This window comes from Nannospalax galili, unplaced genomic scaffold, assembly GCF_000622305.1.
Source record: "Nannospalax galili isolate Female #2095 unplaced genomic scaffold, S.galili_v1.0 scaffold406, whole genome shotgun sequence".
Taxonomy (NCBI): Eukaryota; Metazoa; Chordata; class Mammalia; order Rodentia; family Spalacidae; genus Nannospalax; species Nannospalax galili.
The window spans coordinates 7,364,212-7,385,646 of NW_008357033.1; the positions used below are offsets into that span (position 1 = coordinate 7,364,212).

Genomic DNA, 21,435 nt, shown 5'->3' on the forward strand with positions numbered 1-21,435 from the left:
CGAGGTCTTTGGGTATATGCCAAGGAGTGGTAGAACTGGGTCAAATGGTAGGTTCATTTGTAGGTTTTTAAGAGTTCTCCACACTGCTTTCCATAGGGGCTGAACCAGTTTGCAGCCCCACCAGCAGTGGATGAGTGTTCCCCTTTCCCCACATCCCCTCCAACATTTGGTATCATTTTTTTTTTTAAGGGCAGAGGATCAAACCCTGTGCCAAGCACTCAACCACCAAGCTACATAAGCACCCCAAGATTCTCTTCTTTTTCTTTTTCCTCCTTTACTCGTCTCTATAGGGTTTTGATAGTAGCCCAGCTTGCTGCATACTCACAATCCTCCTACCTCAACCTGAGTATTAGGAGTACTCTAGGATTTTCAGAAACACACACTGAAAAGGTTATGAAAAGAGCAAGATAAGTGAAGTCAGTACCTATGGTACAGAGGTGAAGAATGGACTGTGCCATAAATTGCATAGGTTCATATCTAATGCTGCCACCACTTTATTGTTGTTTTTGAGACTGGGTCTCACTATGAAGCCTGGTTGGCCTGGAACTCACAGAGATCTGCCTGCCTCTGCCTCCTGAGTGCTGGGATTGAAGGTGTGTTACCTAGCCTATGTAAATATTTCTTATTTCATTAATAGATTCCAGAATATATTCACTTTTATACTCACTTTCACATTTCAGGAATAAGCAAGGGCTGTACAGAGCCTGGAGCAAAGGCATAATGCAATACAACTCTCAAGTTATCTTTGACAGTTGGCCTGGTAGCCAGCTCATCTTGTGTCCTCAGAATAAGCTCAAAACCTATTGCCACTAATTTACAAAGAACCTGACTGCAAGGTGCTTCCCCTAGGCGGCTGTCAGCAAGCAGGAAGACGCAGCAGATATCATCTACTTCCTAGTGTCTTTCCCTCTCCTGAGAGGTAGCACCAGTGCAGTCACCATTCTGTGTAGATAATGCGCTTCATCTGTACTTTGTTTTTCACTACAAGAACTCATTTGCTAGATTGAAATTATCAACTGGCATGAGTTAATTGATGAGAAGGCAACCCAAGAGACTATGTGAAGAGTAATACCCCAAAACACTGATTCATGAGGGAACAGGGTAAAGTTATTTAAGGCACCATAATTAATAAAGCTTCTAAACATTGATAATTTTATACTAAAGATCTATCTGTTGGCCTAAGGGAATGAAACCAACAGAACAAGCTGGGAGGGCAGGAATATCCCAAGCTGGAAGCCAGCCTGGGCTACATGGCAAGATCCTGTGGAGACCCCGGCAGAAAGAGGAGAGAGGGAGAGAGGGAGAGAGGGAGAGAGGGAGGGGGAGAGAGGGAGAGAGAGAGAGAGAAAGAGAGAGAGAGAGAGTTAAAGAGACAGAGAGAGAAGGGATAGGAGAGAGGATACAACAGCACACAGAAGTATGATGGAAAGGGCACTGGCAGAGTAAGACAGCCTGGTTTACCATGACCTATCCAGTTTCACTAGCTGTGTCCCTGGGCTGCCCACTTGTTTTCTTTTCTCAACTATACAATGGAGTCGCTGCCTCATAAAATTAAAAGAAAAAAAAAAAAAGCTGGGTGTGGTGGCACACGCCTTTAATTCCAGCACTTGGGAGGCAGTGGCAGGTGGATCTCTGTGAGTTCAAGGCCAGCCTGGTCTACATAGTGAGTTCCAGGACAGCTGGGGCTACAGGGAGACCCTGTCTCAAAAAGACCAAAAAATCAACATGTTAAACATGTTAAATTAGGGGTTAGGTGTGAATAACAAGAGTGCTTGCCCAGCCCAAGGGAGGTTATAGGGCTTGATCCTTACCAGGTGGGAGGAAAATAATTAGAGTTTGTCTAACAAACATTAAAAAAAAAAAGAGGTCACGATTTAGACTAAGCTTCTGCATTAGACCCCAACAGGATCAAGTTAAAAAGAAAAATGTTAGCACTTTTCTTCACCATCAAACCTAAGTAATTATCTGATCTTTAATCATGGGTATAACAGTTAAATTTCCAAAACAGGCCAGTTTCAGTTGGCTAATAAAGTTCCCTTTGACAAAAGTAGGACTGGAGATATGGCTCTTATAGCACACAAGAGCTTTTGCCACAAAAGTGTGAAAAGGTAAATTCAGATCCCAGCATGCATGTAAAAATCTGTGCATGGTCATACACATGCCTTTAACCCCAGCACTGTGGGGATTAGAGGTAAAAGGATTACTGGGGTTTGTTGGATGTCAGCCTAGTTCCAGGTTCCATGAGAGACCCTGTCACAAGGGACTAAGGCAGAGAGTGATAGAGCAGGACACCTGACGACCTCCTGTAGACTTTGAATGAACTCACATACTTACATCACATACACATATATCACACTTACTCATACACACACCAAGAAAAGGGAAGTGAGCCAGATGTGGTCTCCCATGCCTTTACTCCCAGAACTTGGAAGGTAAGAGGCAGGCAGATCTCTTTGAGTTCGAGGCAAGCCTGCTCCATAATGAATCCAAAAGACCAAAAAAAGAAAGAAAAAGAGAGATTAGCCACTTATTTTTCCATTGGTCTGTCTTCCTATCTTGCAAGAGAATTAACTCTGAAAGGACCAATTTAAGATGGGTATGGTGACTTACAGCTGTAATCTCAGCACTCAGGAGGCTAAAATGAAAGGAGTCCTGCAAGTTTAAGGTCGGCCTGGTCTATGTAGTAAGTTGCAGGCCAGTGTGGCCCTATTTCAAGGCATACCCCCAAAAGAAAAGACTCATTTACTTTTCTTTTTGTCTTGGCTTTCATTAGCCTTTTCTGTCTTTAAAGTTTTTTTTTTAATATTTTATTGATTATTTTTATTTTATGTGTATGAGTGTATTGCCTGCATGTATGTGAGTGCACCCATGTTATGCAATGCTGCAGAGGTCAGAAGAGGGCTCTGGGTTTCCCAGGGGCTGGAGTTAAGGACGGTTCATAGCCACCACATGGGTGCTAGGAATCGAACCCAGCAGTCTGTCCTCTTAACCGCTGAGCCGTCTCTAAAGCCCCCTAGAGTTTTTTAAGATTTATTTTATTTATTTTTTTGGTCCCAGTAGGCCCAGCTGTCCTGTCACTATGTAGACCAGGCTGGCCTTGAACTCACAGAGATCCGCCTGCCCTCTGCCTCCCGAGTGCTGGGATTAAAGGCGTGTGCTATCACGCCTGGTGGTAAGGTTTATTTTATTTTTAATCATGAGTATATGTGTGTGTCTCTACGTGCCTATGTGCGTGTGTGAGTACAGGTGCCCATGGATTCCAGAAGAGGGTATCAGATCCTCTGGAACCGGAGTTACAGGTGGTTGTGAGCTTCCTGATGTGGGAGCTGGGAATCAAACTCAGGTCTTCTGCAAGAGTAGAACATACTCTTAACTCCTGAGCCATCGCTCCAGCATCTAAAATTTTTTAAAAAATTATATTTCTTTATTAGAGAGCGAGAGAGAAAGAGAGAGAGAGAGAGAATATACTGTGTACACACATGTAAAGGTCAGAGGACAACTTGTGGGAGTTGGTTCTCTTTTTCCATCATGTGTAGGGTCCTTAGGCTTGGCAGTAAACAACTTTACCAGATGAGCCTTCTTGCCAGCCATTTTTTTGTCTTTATGAGCTAATCTCCATGGCTTGGCTCATTGGAACACTTATTTTACAGAATGAAGAGACTAGTTAATCCTGGGTCTCATATCGATATATTCAATGTTTACAGATTATTAGTTCTGTCAAGAAAACTCATATTATATACATTAAATAGTACACTTCCATTTCTCAGGAATGAAGAAGGCAGGAAAGAAAAAGTGATGGAAGAGGGGAAGCCTACTGCTCCTCTGAAGCACAGAGCTTTGTCAGTAGTGTTTCATCTTAAAGTAGCTCTTTCTCAGGGCAAGCTTTATAGGAGATTGTGCTACTGCCTGTTGGAATTGATACAGGGGGACCTGCAGGCCAAGTTCCACAGTTCTGACAAATTCTAATCTTGGAGATAGAGACTGTGTTTTTGAACCACGACTTGAGTGTGTGGTTCAATTTACATACCCATGAGGTGACAGTGGTGAGGATTAAGACAGAATACTTGACTTAGTAGACTATCTCCAAAAATCAAATTTGTCCCCCCCGCCCCTTTTTTCTTTTGAGACAAGGTCTTCCTCTATTGCAAGTTCTATGTAGACCAGGCTGGCCTTGAATTCATGGTGATCCTGCCTCAATTTCCCCAGTTCTACAAATACACACATGAGCTATCATGCCTACCCAAATTTACCAATTATAATCCCTAGAGATTCATAACCACAGTGGAATCTGTCATATAACCAACAATAAATTGTGCGCTATTCTGGCTGGTCACACAAGCTTGTTTTTTTTCTGCCCATAATCCTATGAGGCAGTACCACACAGAGTACCAGGTCCTGCCTGAGGAACTAGGCTGCTTAGGGTTCACACTTCACATCTCAAGACTACCAAAAACAAAGACACCTATGCTCCACTAGCACTTGTATAGAAGGCATATCTCATCATGATCATATTTTCCCCATCTCCATTGTCTTGCTGCAGAAAACACCATCAGTACAATTTTGGGGAGTCTCTCCCATGCAACTTTTAATCTGCTGTGTGGGTACTGCACTCTGAAATGAATAGGTGATCTTAAGGGGAGAGGATTAGTAAAAAATAAAAACAGGGCCAGGTGTGGTGGTGCATGCCTTTAGTCCCAGCACTTGGAGGAAGAGGCAGGTGGATTTCTGTGAGTTCAAGGCCAGCCTGGTCTACATAGTAAGTTCCAGGACAGCTGGGGCTACAGGGAGACCCTGTCTCAAAAAAACCAAAAAAAAAAAAAAAAAGAAAAAAGAAAAAAGAAAAACAGATTAAGTTCCACTAGCTCACAGCTAGCAAACTTTTGCTCTAAGCATTCCACCATTCTGTTTTAGAGAGAAAATGGAGATTTTTCTCATAGCCCAGAAAAGAGCTTTTACTGCTAATAAAAAATTTCCTTCATTTCGATAATTTTTTTTTTTTTTTTGGTCTTTTTGAGACAGGGTCTCCCTGTAGCCCCAGCTGTCCTGGAACTTACTATGTAGACCAGGCTGGCCTCGAACTCACAAAGATCCGCCTGCCTCTGCCTCCCAAGTGATGGGATTAAAGGCGTGCGCTACCATGCCTAGCCTGATAATTTAAAAAAAAAAAATTATTATTTTTATTTTATGTGTACGAGTGTATTGCCTGCATGTATGTGAGTGCACCTGTGTCTTGCAATGCCGCTGAGGTCACAAGAGGGCTTCAGATTCCCCTGGAACTGGAGTTAAGGATGGTTCATAACTGCATGGGTGCTGGGAATCTAACCTGGGACCTCTGTAAGAGCAGTTAGTGCTCTTAACTACGGAGTCATCTCTCCAGCCCCGATAAATAATTCTTGTACAAACTGTTTTCAAAAAGTTCAGGAATCATATTTTCCATATTTTTGAGACAGGGTGTCACTGTGTAACACTGGCTAGAGTAATTTGGAATCTAGCTTAGAATTCTCCTGCCTCAGCCTCCCAAGTATTGAGATTACAGATATGCACCACCACTCCTATCCCTATTTTTATACAGAATTCTGATTACATGGAACAGCCTTAGGTGCAGAGACATGTTTGGACTACCACAGAGGAAGAGTGGAGCCAAATGAGCAGGGGTCCTGGAATCCCACTTGCCTTTCTTCCATTATTTTACAGGAGTGTTCTAGAGAAATTTTGCTCAGGAAAATAAAATACGTACTGTGAGACCTTGACTTGTCTAACCGCTTCCTTCTGCTCCTGTAATTTGCTTGGCTTAAGGTGGCACTAACTCCATTTTGACTAGCTGTTTCAGGCAAGCTCGGGCATGCCCAGGCATGTTGTAATTTTCAGTTACCACCCCCATCCTGGGGGCAAAAACAGAAACTTCTGGCCCCACAGATAATGGCGCATTCCAATACCCTAAAAACAGCCCCTACCAATAAGAATCTTCCCCGTACTCAGGGCATAGGACCATACAATCATTTTAAAGGACGCTTGGTGCATGTGGGCTTCTGTAAAACTTCCCTATAAAAGCCTACCCCACCCTAGATTGGGGCTCTCAGTACAGATCCGCTGCGTCGGTGAAATCTGAGGGCCCGAGCTTAAGCCCGAAAAAAGGCTCTTTGTTTTTGCATACTCTCCGGACTCCTTGGTGGTCATTGGGGTCGCAGGATCGGAGTGCAACATGTACGTGATTTATCATTTAATGTTTAGAAGTTTGAAAGTCACTGAGGTCGAGGGTGTAGCACAGTGATAGATCACTTGTCTAGCCAAAGCAAGGGTGGAGAGGAGTACATGGGTGATACCCAAAGAGTACTCATGACAAGAATCCTTATCACTTTAGACTTCAGCATTAGTTTGTCTCGACTTTCTCTTTTCTACCACCAGCAATTAAAAGAAAAACGTTTAAGCTTGTACACAGGTGACAAAGAGTAGAGGACATACTTTTGGGTATAAATTATGGTTAGGCCTGGGCAGCAGTTCTACGGCTGAAGATCCTATCTCATGCCTCAGCAAAATGACAAAGCAGCTCTATCATGAAATTCCAGGGAACAGCAGAAACCTTCCATTCAGATTCACATATGCCAGGGGAACAGCCACATTTGGTTTTTCTAACAGGCCTACTGTTTCATTCCTCTAGGCTCTGCCCATGGTCCCCACCCTTCACTCTTCTGGCCAACTATGTGGCAACAGTTACAGCTCAGTTCTGTGTAACCTCCTCAGACAACTGCACTCTCCCAGATGACTTAATAGCAGCCTTTCCCTTAGAGTCCCACACACCTATACCTACACATCTCTATTGCTGTATACCTTTGGATTGAAAAGATGGTTTAGTGTCTTGCCTCCACTAAGTAGAGTGGCAAGGGGAGGGATCCCGTCAGACTCTTCATTGTACCCCACGAGCCAGTACAATGCCTTCTACAAAGACACCTCACCAGCATTTACTACAAATGAGCTCCAGCCTGTGTCTTAACACATTCTTCTGAGTCTCTTATGCCATGTAGCACTTAAGCCTCTGTTGCTACAAACAGAACAACTCCAGTGGCTTTAGAGGAGGAAATCCTTCCAGTAGGTGATTCTTCCTTTCTGAGCTGCTAAGGAAAAACTGACACGGCTGGATAACTTTTTGCTTTTTTTTTTTTTTTTTTTCCCTAAATATTTTTTGGGGCTTTTTTTCAGACAGGGTCTTACTCTATAGCTCTGGCTGGCTTGGAATTCTCTATATAGACCAGACTGGCCTTGAACCTGCAGTGATTCTCCTGCTTCTGCCTCCCAAGTGTTGGGATTATGCTTAGTTAAGTTTAGTTTATGCTTAGTTAAGTTATGCTTAGTTCTGCAGAAGAGCCACTGCAGAATCTAGGCTGCTGCTTCAAACAGCTCACATAGGACTGATAATTCCCACTGACACAAAACTCAGCATTTATGACCAGCACTGCTAGGTGTACTTATGGCCTGATGTTTGGCTTCAGGGAACCATAGTGCCTGGCCAGAGAATTTATTCTTGTTTTAACAAAACTTTACAGAATATCCCCTATGTGGAGCCTATGTTAGGCATTGGAGAGACCACTATACACACAAAAATAAAATTAAATAATAAGTAATCTGCAATTCTAGTAGCAATGATATAAGCAAACAAATATATGTTGGCTTGAGGACTGGTAAGATGGCTCAGTGGTTTAAAGGACACTTGTTGCTAAGCCTGATGACCTCAGTTCAATCCCCAGGATACACATGGCAGAGAGAACTGACTTCTACAAGTTGTCCTCTGACTTCTATATGTGTCCTGTGACATGCGTCCCTCCTAAAAAAAAAAATAATAATAATTTTAATATGTTGGCACAATAGGGGTACTATTTTTCTAAGTATTAACTTTGGGCTGGGAAGGAAATTAAGATTATATACTTAAGAAACTTTGTTTAATGGGGCTGGAGAAATGGTTCAGTGGTTAAGAGTGCAGTGCAGAATTCAGTTCCTAGCACCCGCACTGGGTGGCTCACAACCCTCTGTAATTCCAGCTCCAGGGGATCTCATGCCTTCTGGTTTCCTCAGGTGCTTATACATACAGACACAAACACACACATATAAATTAAAAATAAAATAAATCTTTAAAAAAAGATTGAGATGGGCATGATGAATTCATGTAATCCCAGCATTTAGGAGGCAAAGGCAGGAGGAATAACTGAAGTATGAGGCTAGCCTGGTCTACAAAACAAGATCCAGGCTAGTGAAAGGTACATAGCAAGACTCTATCTTAAAAAGAGAAAAAAGAACAAAAGAAAGATGGAAGAACGATTCACTTGAAAGATGAATAGATTTTACGAGAAAGATTCCTGTTTTACAACGAAAAGAAAAAAAATGACATATATTGAAATACAGAGCAGTAAGCTGTTCAACCTCATGAGGGTGGGCATTCAGGGATCAGTTCATGTGTGCCACTGGAGACTTCAGGCCTGCATGTTAAGAGTGTCATGGGAGGGGCTGGAGAGATGGCTTAGCAGGTAAGAGCACTGGCTGCTCTTACAGAGGACCCAGGTTTTGTTTCGTTTTTTTTGTTTTGTTTTGTTTTGTTTTGTTTTGTTTTGTTTTTTGTCTTTTTGAGACAGGGTCTCCTCCCTGTAGCCCCAGCTGTCCTGGAACTTACTATGTAGACCAGGCTGGCCTTGAACTCACAGAGATCTGCCTGCCTTTGCCTCCTGTGTGCTGGGATTAAAGGCATGCGCCACCACGCCTGGCTAATAAAATATTTTTTTAAAAAAAGTGCCATAGGAGGGGATTTGGTTCAGTCGTAACCTAACTAGGTGCCCTGGGCTTGAATGCCAGTATAGGAAAACAAAAGTATAGGGCATATTGATGAACTGTCAGAATTCTTTTTTTTTTTTTGGTCTTTTTGAGACAGGGTCTCCTGGTAGCACCAGCTGGTCTGGAACTCACTATGTAAACCAGGCTGGCCTTGAACTCACAGAGATCTGCCTGCCTCTGTCTCCTGAGTGCAGATGCCCATGGAGGTGAGAAGAGAGCATCAGAAATACAATATATAAACCAATGTCTTTTAAATTTTTATTGTTTTTATTTTATGTGTATGTGTGTATTGCCTGCATGTAGGTAGGTACACCCATGTTGTGCAGTGCCCATGGAGGTTGGAGGAGGGCGTGGGAACCCCTGGAACTGGTGTTACAGACAGTTGTTAGTCGCCATGTGCTGGGAATCGAACCCAGGTCCTCTACAAGAGCATCCAGTGCTCTTAACTGCTGAGCCATCCCTCTAGCCCCTATATAAACCAATTTCAGAAACTGGAAACAAAGAATATAATATAGTTTGTTTATTTGGTGCTGGGTCTCTAACTTAGACCTTGTACATGTTAGGTGAATGCTCTATTATTGAGCTACAGTCCAACCCTTTTCATAAATTTTGAGATGGGGGTCTCACTATGTTACAGGCTGGCCATGAATTTACTCTGTAGCTCAGGCCCTTGCACTCTCTCAATCCTGCTTTAGTCTCTGAGTAGCTGGGATTATAGGCCTGAACCACCAGGCATTTCTGAAGTTTAAAATGCAGGTATCTGTCATTCTAATAGGTATAAGAAACTACTAAAATTCAGGCACAAGAAGATTGGGTAAGGTATACCAATGTCAATGGAGAAAAGAAGAAAATTCAACTATACAGACTTCTGAAAAAGCAAATTGAATGCTTCAGCCTTTGTGAAGGAATTACTGAAATGGGAAGGATCTACCTTCCTAACTTTTGTTTCTGCAGTTCTATACTGTTAGTGTGGGGCTGTGTGTGGTGGTGGTGGGGTACTGGTATTGACTGATAGAATGAGGGAAGAGCTATCCTTCAGAGGACTTTAAGAACAAATATTGGCATTCTCATTCAGATTCTCTTTCTTTCCTTCCCTCCCCCACTTCGTTGCTGTTTTTAGTAAGGTTTTCTACTCTTAGCCCAGGCTGGCCTTGACTTGTAGTGATCCTCTTGCCTCAGGTTTCCAAGTGTTGGGATTACAGGTATTAGTCACCACATCTGGCTCTTTTTTTTTGGGGGGGGGGGGGCGAGGATCACTGTGTATCCCAGGCTGGCCTAGAACTCACTGTGTCCCTGTTCTCTCCAACTGAAACCTTCCTTTCTAGAGGGAGGAAAGGAATTCATAAAACTTGGGAAGCTAAGGAAATAGAAGGCTCAAGCAGTTTGAAAAGTTATGAAATTCACAAAGCTCTTCCCCAAGGCTGTAAAAACAGGAAGCAATTGTTGAGGAGAGGAGACTGGTAGAGCTGCCTGGCGTTGCATAGGGGCCTCCAGGGAAGCTGCTTTTGTCAGTCTTCACCCATACTAGTGGCTTTTTAGCAATGCGGATGTCTTTGAGTCACCCACACTCTTCTCCCCTAAGTAGCCCTAATATACTACTTGGTTTACCAAGCTAGATGTGTGTGGAATTGTTTCCTTGGTCTGTTGTCCTAGCTGGGGTTAACAGACCCATATTCATGTTTCCCCAAGAAAAGTCACACAATAGCAGCCTAGGCTGGCCTTGAGCTTGGGGCAACTGTCCTCCCTGTGTTTCCCAAGAGCTGGGATTAGAGGTATATACCAGTATGCCCTGCAAATTACCTAATTTTAAATGCCAATAATGACACCATTCAAAAATACTGTACAGATTCCGGAATTACTCCAGGGAAGGGGAAAAGAGGAGACACAGAGTAAGACCAGTTTTTATGGATGCTGGTCCTGTCCTGCCTTGGCCCATCATTTCACATATGATAAAAACAGCCGGGTGCGCATGCCTTTAATCCCAGCACTCAGGAGGCAGAGGCTGGTGGATCTCTGTGAGTTCAAGGCCAGCCTGGTCTACATAGTGAGTTCCAGGACAGCTAGGCTACAGGGAGACCCTGTCTCAAAAAGACCAAAACAAACAAACGAACAAAATGACAAGGCTTCAGTTTTTCTCACAAATGAAGTAAAAGTAGTAAAGTATATGGTGAAAAAGAATCAGGGTCTTTTAAACATACGAAAACAACTGGTACTATGTCTGAGCAGTTCCTGCTGCATATACCTGTGGGACAGTGCGGCTGTGCCTAGAGGAGATGAGGCAGAAGCACATTACCAGCTCTCACATTTCGGACACAGGCTGGTTTTGTGGGGTTTTTTTTGAGACAGGGTCTCTCTGTAACCTCAGATGGCCTTGAACTCATAGCGATCTTCCTGCCTCTGCCTCCTGAGTGGTGGGATTAAAGAAAGGCATGTGCCACCATGCCCAGTACAGGTTGTCGTTTTTTAAAAAAATGTTATTATTTTTATTTTATGTGTATGAGTACATTGCTTGCATGTGTGTAAGTGCACCTGTGTCATGAAATATCCTTGTAGGACAGAAGAGGGCGGTGGATTCCCTTGGAACTAGTTACCAACAGTTGTTACCTACCATGTGGGTGCAGGTCCTCTGTTAAGAGCAGCGCTCTTAACCGCTGAACTATCTCTCTAGCCCCATTTTTAAAAAAAATTTATTTTATTTACTTATTTATTTTTTGGTCTTTTTGAGACAGGGTCTCCCTGTAGTCCCAGCTGTCCTGGAACTCACTATGTAGACCAGGCTGGCCTTGAACTCACAGAGATCCTCCTGCCTCTGCCTCCCGAGTGCTGGGATTAAAGGCGTGCGCTACCACGCCCGGCCATTTTTTTTTTTTTAAAAAGAAAACAGTCATGTATTCAAAAGACAGGAAAGGAGCTGATGATGCTGGATGCCTGTAATCCTAGCACTTGGGAGGCTGAAGCAAAAGAAGACTGTCTCAAAAATAAACAAAACAAAACAACAGAAACAGAGAAAGCTTCTTGGAAATGACAATGAAATGAGTCTTGAAAAAGTTATGACAGAGGAGAAAGGAAATGCATTTCAGGTTACAGCCCAGAGTGAGACTGGTAGAGCTGAGCCTTAGGGTGACTGATGGCCACTGAGGCATGGCAGAGGGGAGGCTAGAGCAGGAGATGAGCTGCTACTAGAGGTCTTAACTATTGTCCTGTTCTGGACTGCATTCCAAAGATATCATCACTCAAAGTTTTACAGAGGTAATGGAATGATTTCCTTTGAATTGTAGACTTACAGAGTGTATCATAATCCTGAAGTGTTCAAACCAAACCTCATAAACCTCTCCTAAACCTAATGTGTTCCTTATCTCAGGGGACATAATCATCCAGGGTTATACAAACTGAAGGGGAAGCACAGCCAGCCATCGTCCTGCCATCATCTGCATTCTCACCAAGTCCAATTCACACCAAGTCCCAGCAACTCCACATCATAATTCATAATGCTCTGCAATGATGACTTCAACTACCACCACCTCAGGACAAACTCTACCTCTGCCTGCAAAGGGCACATAGCTAAGTGGCAAAAAGTGGTAGAAACAGAAAACCAACAACCAAACAATGGAAACTAAATCACCATAAAGAAAAAACAGGGCTGTGAGGAAAGGGGTAACGTAAGGGAGGAAATCTACTTTAAATGGGGAGCTCACAGAAGGTTTCTTTTAATGGAGGCATTTGAGCCCTCAAAGACAGAAAAGGAAGTCCTTACTTTAGCCAGATCATAAATGAGAGAAAACAGTACTTCTGAAGGTTCCATGTGCCAAGAGAACAGACTTTGGAGTTTTATCACAGACAAGAATAAAAGAGTTTAAGAAAGCAGCAATTCAAAAGAGAAAAAAGATACAGCTATTCTCTGCCTCTTCAAATTTATTCAGTGAAATATTAAGACCATGTTACCAAAAGGCTTAAAGGAAGAGCCCAAGGAAGCGGAGAGTAAACAGGCAGGGCACCCGACCAGAACCCAGGAGTGCATGGATAGCTGTGTTCAAGGCTTATATAACCAATGAGTCAGCAGAAAGGCAGGTGTCAAAGGATAGCTGCTGTGCCCACTCCAAGCTGCTAGGAAACTTGGCTGTCCCTGCTGGACTAAAGAGGGGCCCAAGGACGAGATCTGAGGTAGGCTAATAAAAGTTACAAACCTTCCACACAAACCTTGTACACACCCATGTTAGCAAGAGGGAAAGCAAACCTTTACCCTTAGAAATGGTAACAGGATCCAACAGAGTGGACTAGAGCCTTGCGATGATGACAGGACTTCACAGACCTAAGGCAGTTAATTTCTTCAAATAAAACACTCATTTTAAGATTCCAAAATTAAGATGCTCAAATCTGCTAAAATAAAAAAATGTCCATATCTTTTTTGTGGGGGGGGGGTCCATAAATATTTCAGGATTATTTAATTTTTTTTTCCTGCAGTGCTAGGGCAGAATGAACCCAGGGTCTTGTACTCTAGGGTCACTTTCTACTACTATCTTTTCTCTAATAAAGGCTTCTATGCATTAAAAGTAAGAGAAGTAAGAGAAAAGGGCTTCATGACAGAATTGGGTCTGGCAAAGAAAAAGGTATACAAAAGAGAACATAAAAGAGATTCAATCATAGAGGGTAAAGGGATAGAGCACTAACAGCAGCTGGATACCGAACAGGGACAATGAACTGAGACAAATGCCCGCCAACGCACAGCACAAAAATAGCAGACTACTGGAAATGCCTTCCTCTACCCCAACACTCATGTTTCAGGGGCAACAACCCAGTAACAGGATGCCAGCTTTATGTTTCCTTCTCCACTGCAGGCTATAGAAAAATAGAGTAATTATAATTATTCAAAGACATTACTTTTTTAAAATGGGGGTGGGGAGTGGGGATCTACTTGTTAGTGAGCAACCCTGTACTAGAAATCCCTAGCTTCTTCCTGCTCATGGGCATCTGAGAACCTGATGATCATATCTGAAGGTCACAACTTGGATAAACAGTAATAATGTCTTTTCTGGCTTTGTTCATCCTTTTCCATCAAACATGATTCTGCAGAATGGATACTGTTAAGACACAATTCTACATAGCTGATACAGAAAAGCAAAAAAAAAAAAAAAAAAAAAAAAAAAAAAAAAAAAAAAAAAAAAAAAAAAAAAAAAAAAAAAAAAAAAAAAAAAAAAAAAAAAGAGGGAGGAAACCCACCCCCATCATAACATATTTATCTTACCAAAACCCCCCGTCAGGCAGTCTGTTGATTTTGCTTGCCACAAAGCCCATCCTTCATTTGTGCACACCAGAGAGAGCTTGGATCGTTGGATTGTGAAAACAATCACTACCTCTCTTGGCCATAAGCTTTTTCCATTTGTTCCGGATTCCGAACTGCGGAGGAGCTGTGTCAGTCTGTCACTCCTTGCATTCTGTAAACGAGGGCAGCTATCACTGGGAAGGTAGTCCCCCACCAAAGGGCTGGGCGCAGCAAAGCTTCTAGCAGATCCCTGGGCTTCTCACCTTCATAATTTCAGAGAAGTGCCTTTCACACAACAGGCAGGTACAACCGCACCACAGCAACATCCCGCATAGCTGCTCCTCTGCAGGGCAGTGCCCACCTCAGTGCATAGAGTTCAGTTCTCTCTCCTGTATTAACTCTTACAGTCTCATGTCTGGGCGCCTGGGAGGACTGTGCTGAATAAACAGAAAGCTTCAGTCTCTTCTCTCTCTGTCTTTCTCTCCTCTCTCTCTCTCTCTCTCTCTCTCTCTCTCTCTCTCCATAACTCATTTGTGACCAGTTTGCTAGGGCTGCTAAATGTAAATGAATAGTTTTGCAGAGATCACAGACAGGATCTGCCTCTCTTCTCTAGCTGTGAGCATCTTTTGTAAAAGACAAAAGGTTCCAACTGGTTGGATTTAAAGCTACAGGACATTAATTTCACATCACATTTGTCTTCTCATTTAAAATAAATATGGTTGAGAGAATATCTTAAGATTAAAAATATCCTAAATGAAATAATACTGCTTGGCCCAATGAATACAATGAATGCAAAGAAAAAGAAATTTGCCCATGTTTTGACCAAGCATCAGCAGTCTGACATTTTCATACTCTCATGTTTTTTCTCTTATTTCTCACTTTGTTTGTGAAACTATTTAAATAAAAATTGAGTAGGAATAAGAAAACTGTGCAAGAAAGTGACAAGTGAGTATGAGACCCTACAATCTAACACTGCAGACAAAGGGAAAAGTGCTTCTGCATGAAAAGTACTACAACCCCAGTCAACAGATGCTGCAACCCCAAGTCCAGATCTGCCCTACTCAGGCCCGGCCTGGTACATTCTGTTTGCTGGATGCCATCTTACTGCTCTTACTGCACAAGAGAATCAAACACCATTTTGTTGTTTTTGTCTTCTGAAGCAGGATCTTACTACACAGCCCAGGCTGGCCTCCAGATCCTCCTGCTCCCCCTCACCTTTCAGAGAAGACCAAACAAATCACTGTTAACTTTGTGATTTCTGTGTGCATGTGCATGGTTGTGGGGTGTGTGTGAGAAAAGAGAGGAGGGTGGGAGGGGAGAGAGAGTGAATGAGTGTGTAGAGGCCAGAGGATAATTCTCCACCTCATGTCCTTGAGGCAGGGTCTCTTAATGAAGTGCTCAATTTGGGGCGGGGGCAGCTATTCCTTTATTTTTTTTTAAATGTGTAAGTATTGTCTGTTATTAAAAAAAAAAAATCAATAGCTTGGCCAGGCAGATCTACATAGTGAGTTCTAGGCCAACTGGGGCTACAGGGAGACCCTGTCTCAAAAAGATAAAAAAAAAAAAAAAAAAAAACCCAAAAAAACAAAAAACACCCTTTTATGATTTCAATTTAAAATTTCTGAGACCATCTCATCCTATTTTTCTTTCTTTTCTCAAATAACTCCATATATTTCTATGCTAAACAAATATGATATAGCATTTTATTTTGTTTATTTATTTTTGGTCTTTTTGAGACAGGGTCTTCCTGCAGCCCTAGCTGGCCTGAAACTCACTCTGTAGACCAGGCTGGCCTCGATCTCACAATCTGCCTGTCTCTACTGGGATCAAAGGTGTGTGCTACCAGGCCTGGCCTGATTATGTTTAACCTAGGATAAAATCTAGTAAAGAACTATTTCTTCATAATCACACAGCTGAACGTTGGGGACTTTGTCTTCTTCGTGTTGGCATAGTATTATTATTTAATCTTTTATAAGGTTAATGCTTGCTCAATTCAATTATTTAAAAATTGCTACCACTAATAGATACTACACTGCTCCTTCTCTTCTGGGACGACATGGAAGAAGGCATTTCCTATATCCCCCTGCAATCACGTGATTAGTTGTGACAAATGGGTTGTGAAGGGCAGTGAGCATTTCAACCCAGTCAAAGCCTTTCCTAGAGGCTCTCTGAGCCTCTCCTCACCACTGTTATCACTGAAGCATGTGCTGAGATAAGGTGCCATGGATCAAAACTGCCCTAGCAGGCTGAGCCACCACCACATGGACAGCAGCCCTGGAGGGCTGCTTGGGCCTAAAGCAGACCTTTTGTGAGAGAAATGTTCACCGTAAATTTATATGAAAATCACGAGTTTTGTTTTGGTTTGTTTTAAATATCCTTGAGAACTGGGCATGATATAAGCCTGTTATCCCAAGAGGTGGGGTAGGAAGGTCAGGAGTTCAAGACCAGTCTCAACTATAGACAGTTTCACAGTTTAGGCCAGTCAGGGCTACATGAGACTTCACCCCAAAAAACTAAAGAAAGGGTTAGTGCTATAGCTCAGCTGGTAGAGTGCTCGCCTGTCACGCACCAAACCCTGGGTTCATTCTCCAATATTTTAAGAAAACAAATCAAAGCAGAAACAAAGGAGGGGGAATGTCTAATAGTAGTGGTACAGGCTTATATTCTCATTGCTTTAGAGGTGGAAGCAGGAGGATCAGGAGTTTAAGGTGAGTCTGAGTTACAAAGCAAGCTTGAGGCTAGTCTCTGCTGCATGATATCCTGTGTCCAAAAGAGGTGCTGGAGAGATGGCTCAGTGGTTTAAAAGCTGGCTCCTCTTGCAAAGGACCTAGGTTTGGTTCCTAGCACCCACATGGTAGCTAATAACCGTCCAGTAACTAGTTCCAGGGATCCAATGCCCTGGCCTCCATGGGTATTGTATGACATGGGTACATTTTACAGGCGGGCAAAACACTTATTACACATTAAAAAAAATTAAAAAGAAAGATCTTTATCACTTTTAGATGTTTTACCAAGATATTAATGGATCCATCTGCCAGAACTGAGAGTTGAGCTGCCAAGGGAGGCAACACTTGTGGGCTTCTGTAGCCTGAGCACTTAAACATGCAGGCAATACACTCTTACACATAAAATAAAAATAATAACCATATGGAAATAGTCCTATAGGTGCCTGGAACCCTTCTCATACAAACCTACAGCAATGGTCTCAGCATGCACAAGACCCATGTAAACTTAGGCAGACAAAAACCCAGCACAGAACCGTGGAAATGAACAGCAACTCCTAATCCTAGTCGAAGAGTTATTGGCAGCTAATCACTGCTGGGTGAGGAAGGGCTGATTTTCTTGTAGGGAGAGACTCTTGATAGGCTGACTAAACCCCGACGGATGAACTTGCACTGTGGGACATCTTGGGACACTAACTTTACATAATAGGCCTTAATACAAATGACAGAATGTATGAACTCCAGTGGGGGCTATGGGAGATACCAAAGGAGAAGGGGGTATAAAGATGATTTTGTGTATGAAATACACAAAATTCAGTAAAAAATTTTTTTTAAGAATTTTGTACATACTAAGGTAACTCTTTGAGGCTGGGGATAGTGAAGTTTAGGACTTTGTGTTTACTTCTGACCATGGCTGAAAAGCTGAAGAACTGCAGCCACAGATCTCTAGATATCTGTTTGCAATTTTGAAAGATCTTGACCTTTTATTCTTAGCATGAATGTTTTCCTATCTTCAGAGGATATTAATAAATTCAATTATAATAATGTCTTTTTCTATTTTTTTTTTTTAAATAGACACAGTCTCTTGTATCACAGGTTGGTTCCAAACCCTCTATGTAATCTCTTAAAATGCCTTCACTGGCTTTATAGAACTAAATAAGCACTTAAACATTCCTAAAATTCCAATACAATAAAAGCCATGAATTTTTAATACTTCAAACATGCTAGACAAAGAAAAAAAATTTATCTTACAGTTCAGAAATCTTTAAAGAATACAAATTCACAGGGCTGCAGTGGAGCTCAGTAACAGTATATGCTTGGCAAAGGTAAAGCCTTGAGTTTGTTTGTATTTTTTTGGTTTTTAAGACAGGGTCTGGAGTTAAAGGCATGCACCACTATGCTCTGCCCAAAGGCCTTGACTTTAATCTCCAGCACTAAAAAGACAGAAAACAAAAAACACCACCATCACACACATTCATATACTTGGGGCAAGTATCTGGCAAATCAAGGACAGTATTGCCAGAATTTAACACTGCATATATTTTATTTTACTTGTATTTGTTTTCTAATAAAATAGTGAAAAACTCTTTTGAACTTTCTAAAGTTATACAAATTTACTGAGAAAGGGACTGTATAGATCAGTGGGTAAGAGCACTGGCTGCTTTTGCAGAAGACCCTGGTTTGATTTACAACACTCACATGGCAGCTAACAATTGACAGTAAATCCAGTTCCAGGGGATCTGATGCCTTCTTCTGACCTCTGCTGGACTGCATGGCAAAGGCGCACTTACATTTGTGCAGGCAATACGCATATAAAATTAAAAAAATTAGGGGGCTGGAGAGATGGCTCAGTAGTTAAGAATACTGGTTGTTCTTGCAGAAGACCCAGGTTCAAATTCCAGCACCCACATGGCAGCTAACAATTGTCCGTAACTCCAGTTCCAGGGGATCTGACAGCCTCTTCTGTCCTCCGCATGCATTGCACAACATGGGTACACTTACCTACATTTAGGCAATACACTCATACACATAAAATAAAAATAAAATATTAAAAAATTTTAAATTAAATATTTAAAAATTTACCTATAACAAAAGTTTATATTACTCTCATTATAGTGTTTAATATTTTTAAAAATCCAAGCTTGTATTCAACAAAATGAATGACAGTTGGTCAGACATGGAGGTACACACCTATAATCTCAGCACTTGGAAGGCTGAAACAGTTGGATTGTTGTGAGTTCAAGGCCATCCAGAATTACAGTGAGACCATGTCTCAAAAACAACAAAAACAACTAACCAAAAATCGTCAAAAGATTTGTATGGCATATAAAGTCTTTTATACAAATTTATCAGCTTTACTAGTGTGCTAAAATGCCCTGCTGAGCCATCTTGTCAGCCTGAAAGATGGCTTTTATCTAACTCTACCTAGTTTTCTTTGTGACATAGAGTTTATAATTGATATAGATGACTGGAACAACATTAGGAACAAAGTGACATAAATGCAAGGTATTAAGTACTTTTGTTTGTCAAGGGAAAAAAGCCCATTGTTTTGTTCCCAAGCAGAGCTGTAGCTTGTTCCAGAATTTGAAAAGAAGGAAAATTGCTAGAAAAACTGTATTTGCTTTAGGAAACACTCCTGGGATTTGAAAAGAAACCATGAAAAATATAAACATTTTGGCAAAATTCAACCAGTTTTGACGTGTTTGCTCTCTTGGTTTACTGATTAATGCCTGTGTAATTTTCTTCCCCTTGTTTGTTGAGGCAGGGAAGAAACTCATAGCCAGGCTGGCCTTGAACTCATCCTATAGCAGATGATAAGTATATACTCCTGTCTCTGCTGCCCAGGTACTAGTCACAGGTGTTCAACACTCCTTGGCTTCATTATAGTCTGGATGATTAAAACACTGAACAAAAGCTGTAATGTTTTACAGCAGAGTAGGGTGACCATAGTTTACCACAACCGTACATTTTTATAAAGAAATATGTGGTACTGGGTGTGGTAGTCCACGCCTTTAATCCCAGCACTTGGGAAGCAGAGGCAGGTGGATTTGTTAGTTTGAAGCCATCCTGGTCTACATAGCGAGTTCCAGGCCAGTTGGGCTACAGGGAGACCCTATCTCAAAAAGACCGAAAAAAAAAAAAAAAGAAGTATGTGTACATCGGTGGTACAGTCATGAGTGTTCGTTGGTGGTACAGTTGTGAGCATAGCTGCCTTCCAAGAAATAGAAGTGAAGAGTTTAAAGAATCCAACAAAAGACCTTAAGGAGTTTGAGATGTTAATTACTTTGATTTAATCATCACATTTCGTCTACATATCTACTGATCTATCAGATTATCAGATATATCATATTATTATAATGTATGCCCTAAATATGTTAAATTATTATATGTCAATTTAAAAAAGAAAAAAAGCAATCACTCAAATCATGGGCAGGAGACATAGTTCACGCAAAATTGTATGCTTGGCCCTGGGTTTGATCCCCAGTACCACAAAAGTCAAAGAAAAACATCAAGCCAGAGAGAACAAAGGTTCTTCATTTGCAGAGGAGCTAGGATCTGAGCAGTTCATTTCTTTGCATGTTTACCATTATGATTACTGCTGTTTTGATCAGAGAATCAGATAGTGTTTCTTATTCCACCCCAAGCAGGGATCCAAACAAATCCCCTCTGCTAACTTTTTGCTTTTCTTGAAACAAGTTCTGATCATGGAGCCCAGGCTGGCCTCTAGTTTGTGAACCTCTTGCTTTGGCTCCTCAGTGGGATGACAGACCTGCTCTACTACAGCTCCTCCTTGCTCTTTAGATATTGCATCCCTCTCAGTACTGAAGCTCAACTACAGGAGAAACAAAACTTTTCAGGGTAACTTTTATTTTTAATTAGTATTTTTTAAAAAATATTTTATTTATTATTTTTAGGCGTATGAGTGTATTACCTGCATGTAGGTAGGTTCAGTGCCTGTGGAGGCCAGAAGAAGGCCCCCTGGAACTGGAGTTATGGACAGTTGTTAGCTGCCATGTGGGTGCTGGGAATTGAACCTGGGTTCTCTGCAAGAGCGGCCAGTACTCTTAACTACTGGGTCATCTCTGGGGCCCTTCAGGGTAACATTTAAAAAAGTTTTTTTTTAATTTATTATTTATTATTAATTTATGTGTATGAGTGTATTGCTTGCATGTATGTGAGTGCACCCATGTCATGCAATGCCGCGGAGGTCAGAAGGGCGCTTTGGATTCCCCTGGAACTGTAGTTAAGGATGCCATGTGGGGTCCTCTGCAAGAGCAGTCAGTGCTCTTAACCGCTGTGCCATCTCTCCAGTCCCCAGGGTAACTTTTAAAGCTATCTCTGAGATTTCCCAGCATGTTCTTAAAAAACATTAAAGTATTTTGCTTTCACACTGCAAAAACAACTGCTAGCTACTTGGGAGGTAGAGGCAGGAGGATCAGGAATTCATAGTCAGCCTTGGCTGTACAGCAAGGCTAAAAATAATATATGCTGCGGGGCATGGTGGCGCATGCCTTTAATCCCAGCACTCAAGAGGTAGAGGCAGGCGGATCTCTGTGAGTTCAAGGCCAGCCTGGTCTACATAGTGAGTTCCAGGACAGCTGGGGCTACAGGGAGACCCTGTTTCAAAAAGACCAA

The 21,435-nt window shown here is 41.9% G+C and overlaps 1 protein-coding gene across 8 annotated transcripts in view; it reads right to left on the bottom strand.

The window, feature by feature from the left end:
* Positions 1 to 21,435, bottom strand: part of Tmcc1 (transmembrane and coiled-coil domain family 1) — a 255,608-nt gene that overhangs the window by 28,792 nt on the left and 205,381 nt on the right. The window contains exons 1-2 of one of the 8 annotated variants that reach the window (XM_008854924.2): positions 14,341 to 14,687; positions 14,169 to 14,249 (exon numbers count right to left, since the gene is read on the bottom strand). The exons of 5 other annotated variants lie outside the window; for them this stretch is intronic. In XM_008854924.2, coding sequence (XP_008853146.1) covers positions 14,169 to 14,249; positions 14,341 to 14,403 — 144 coding nt within the window. In that variant the 5' untranslated portion in view covers positions 14,404 to 14,687. Of the gene's footprint in view, positions 1 to 14,059; positions 14,688 to 21,435 lie in introns of those variants that run through there. 2 more of the 8 variants (XM_008854925.2, XM_029557110.1) reach the window with 2 other exon arrangements.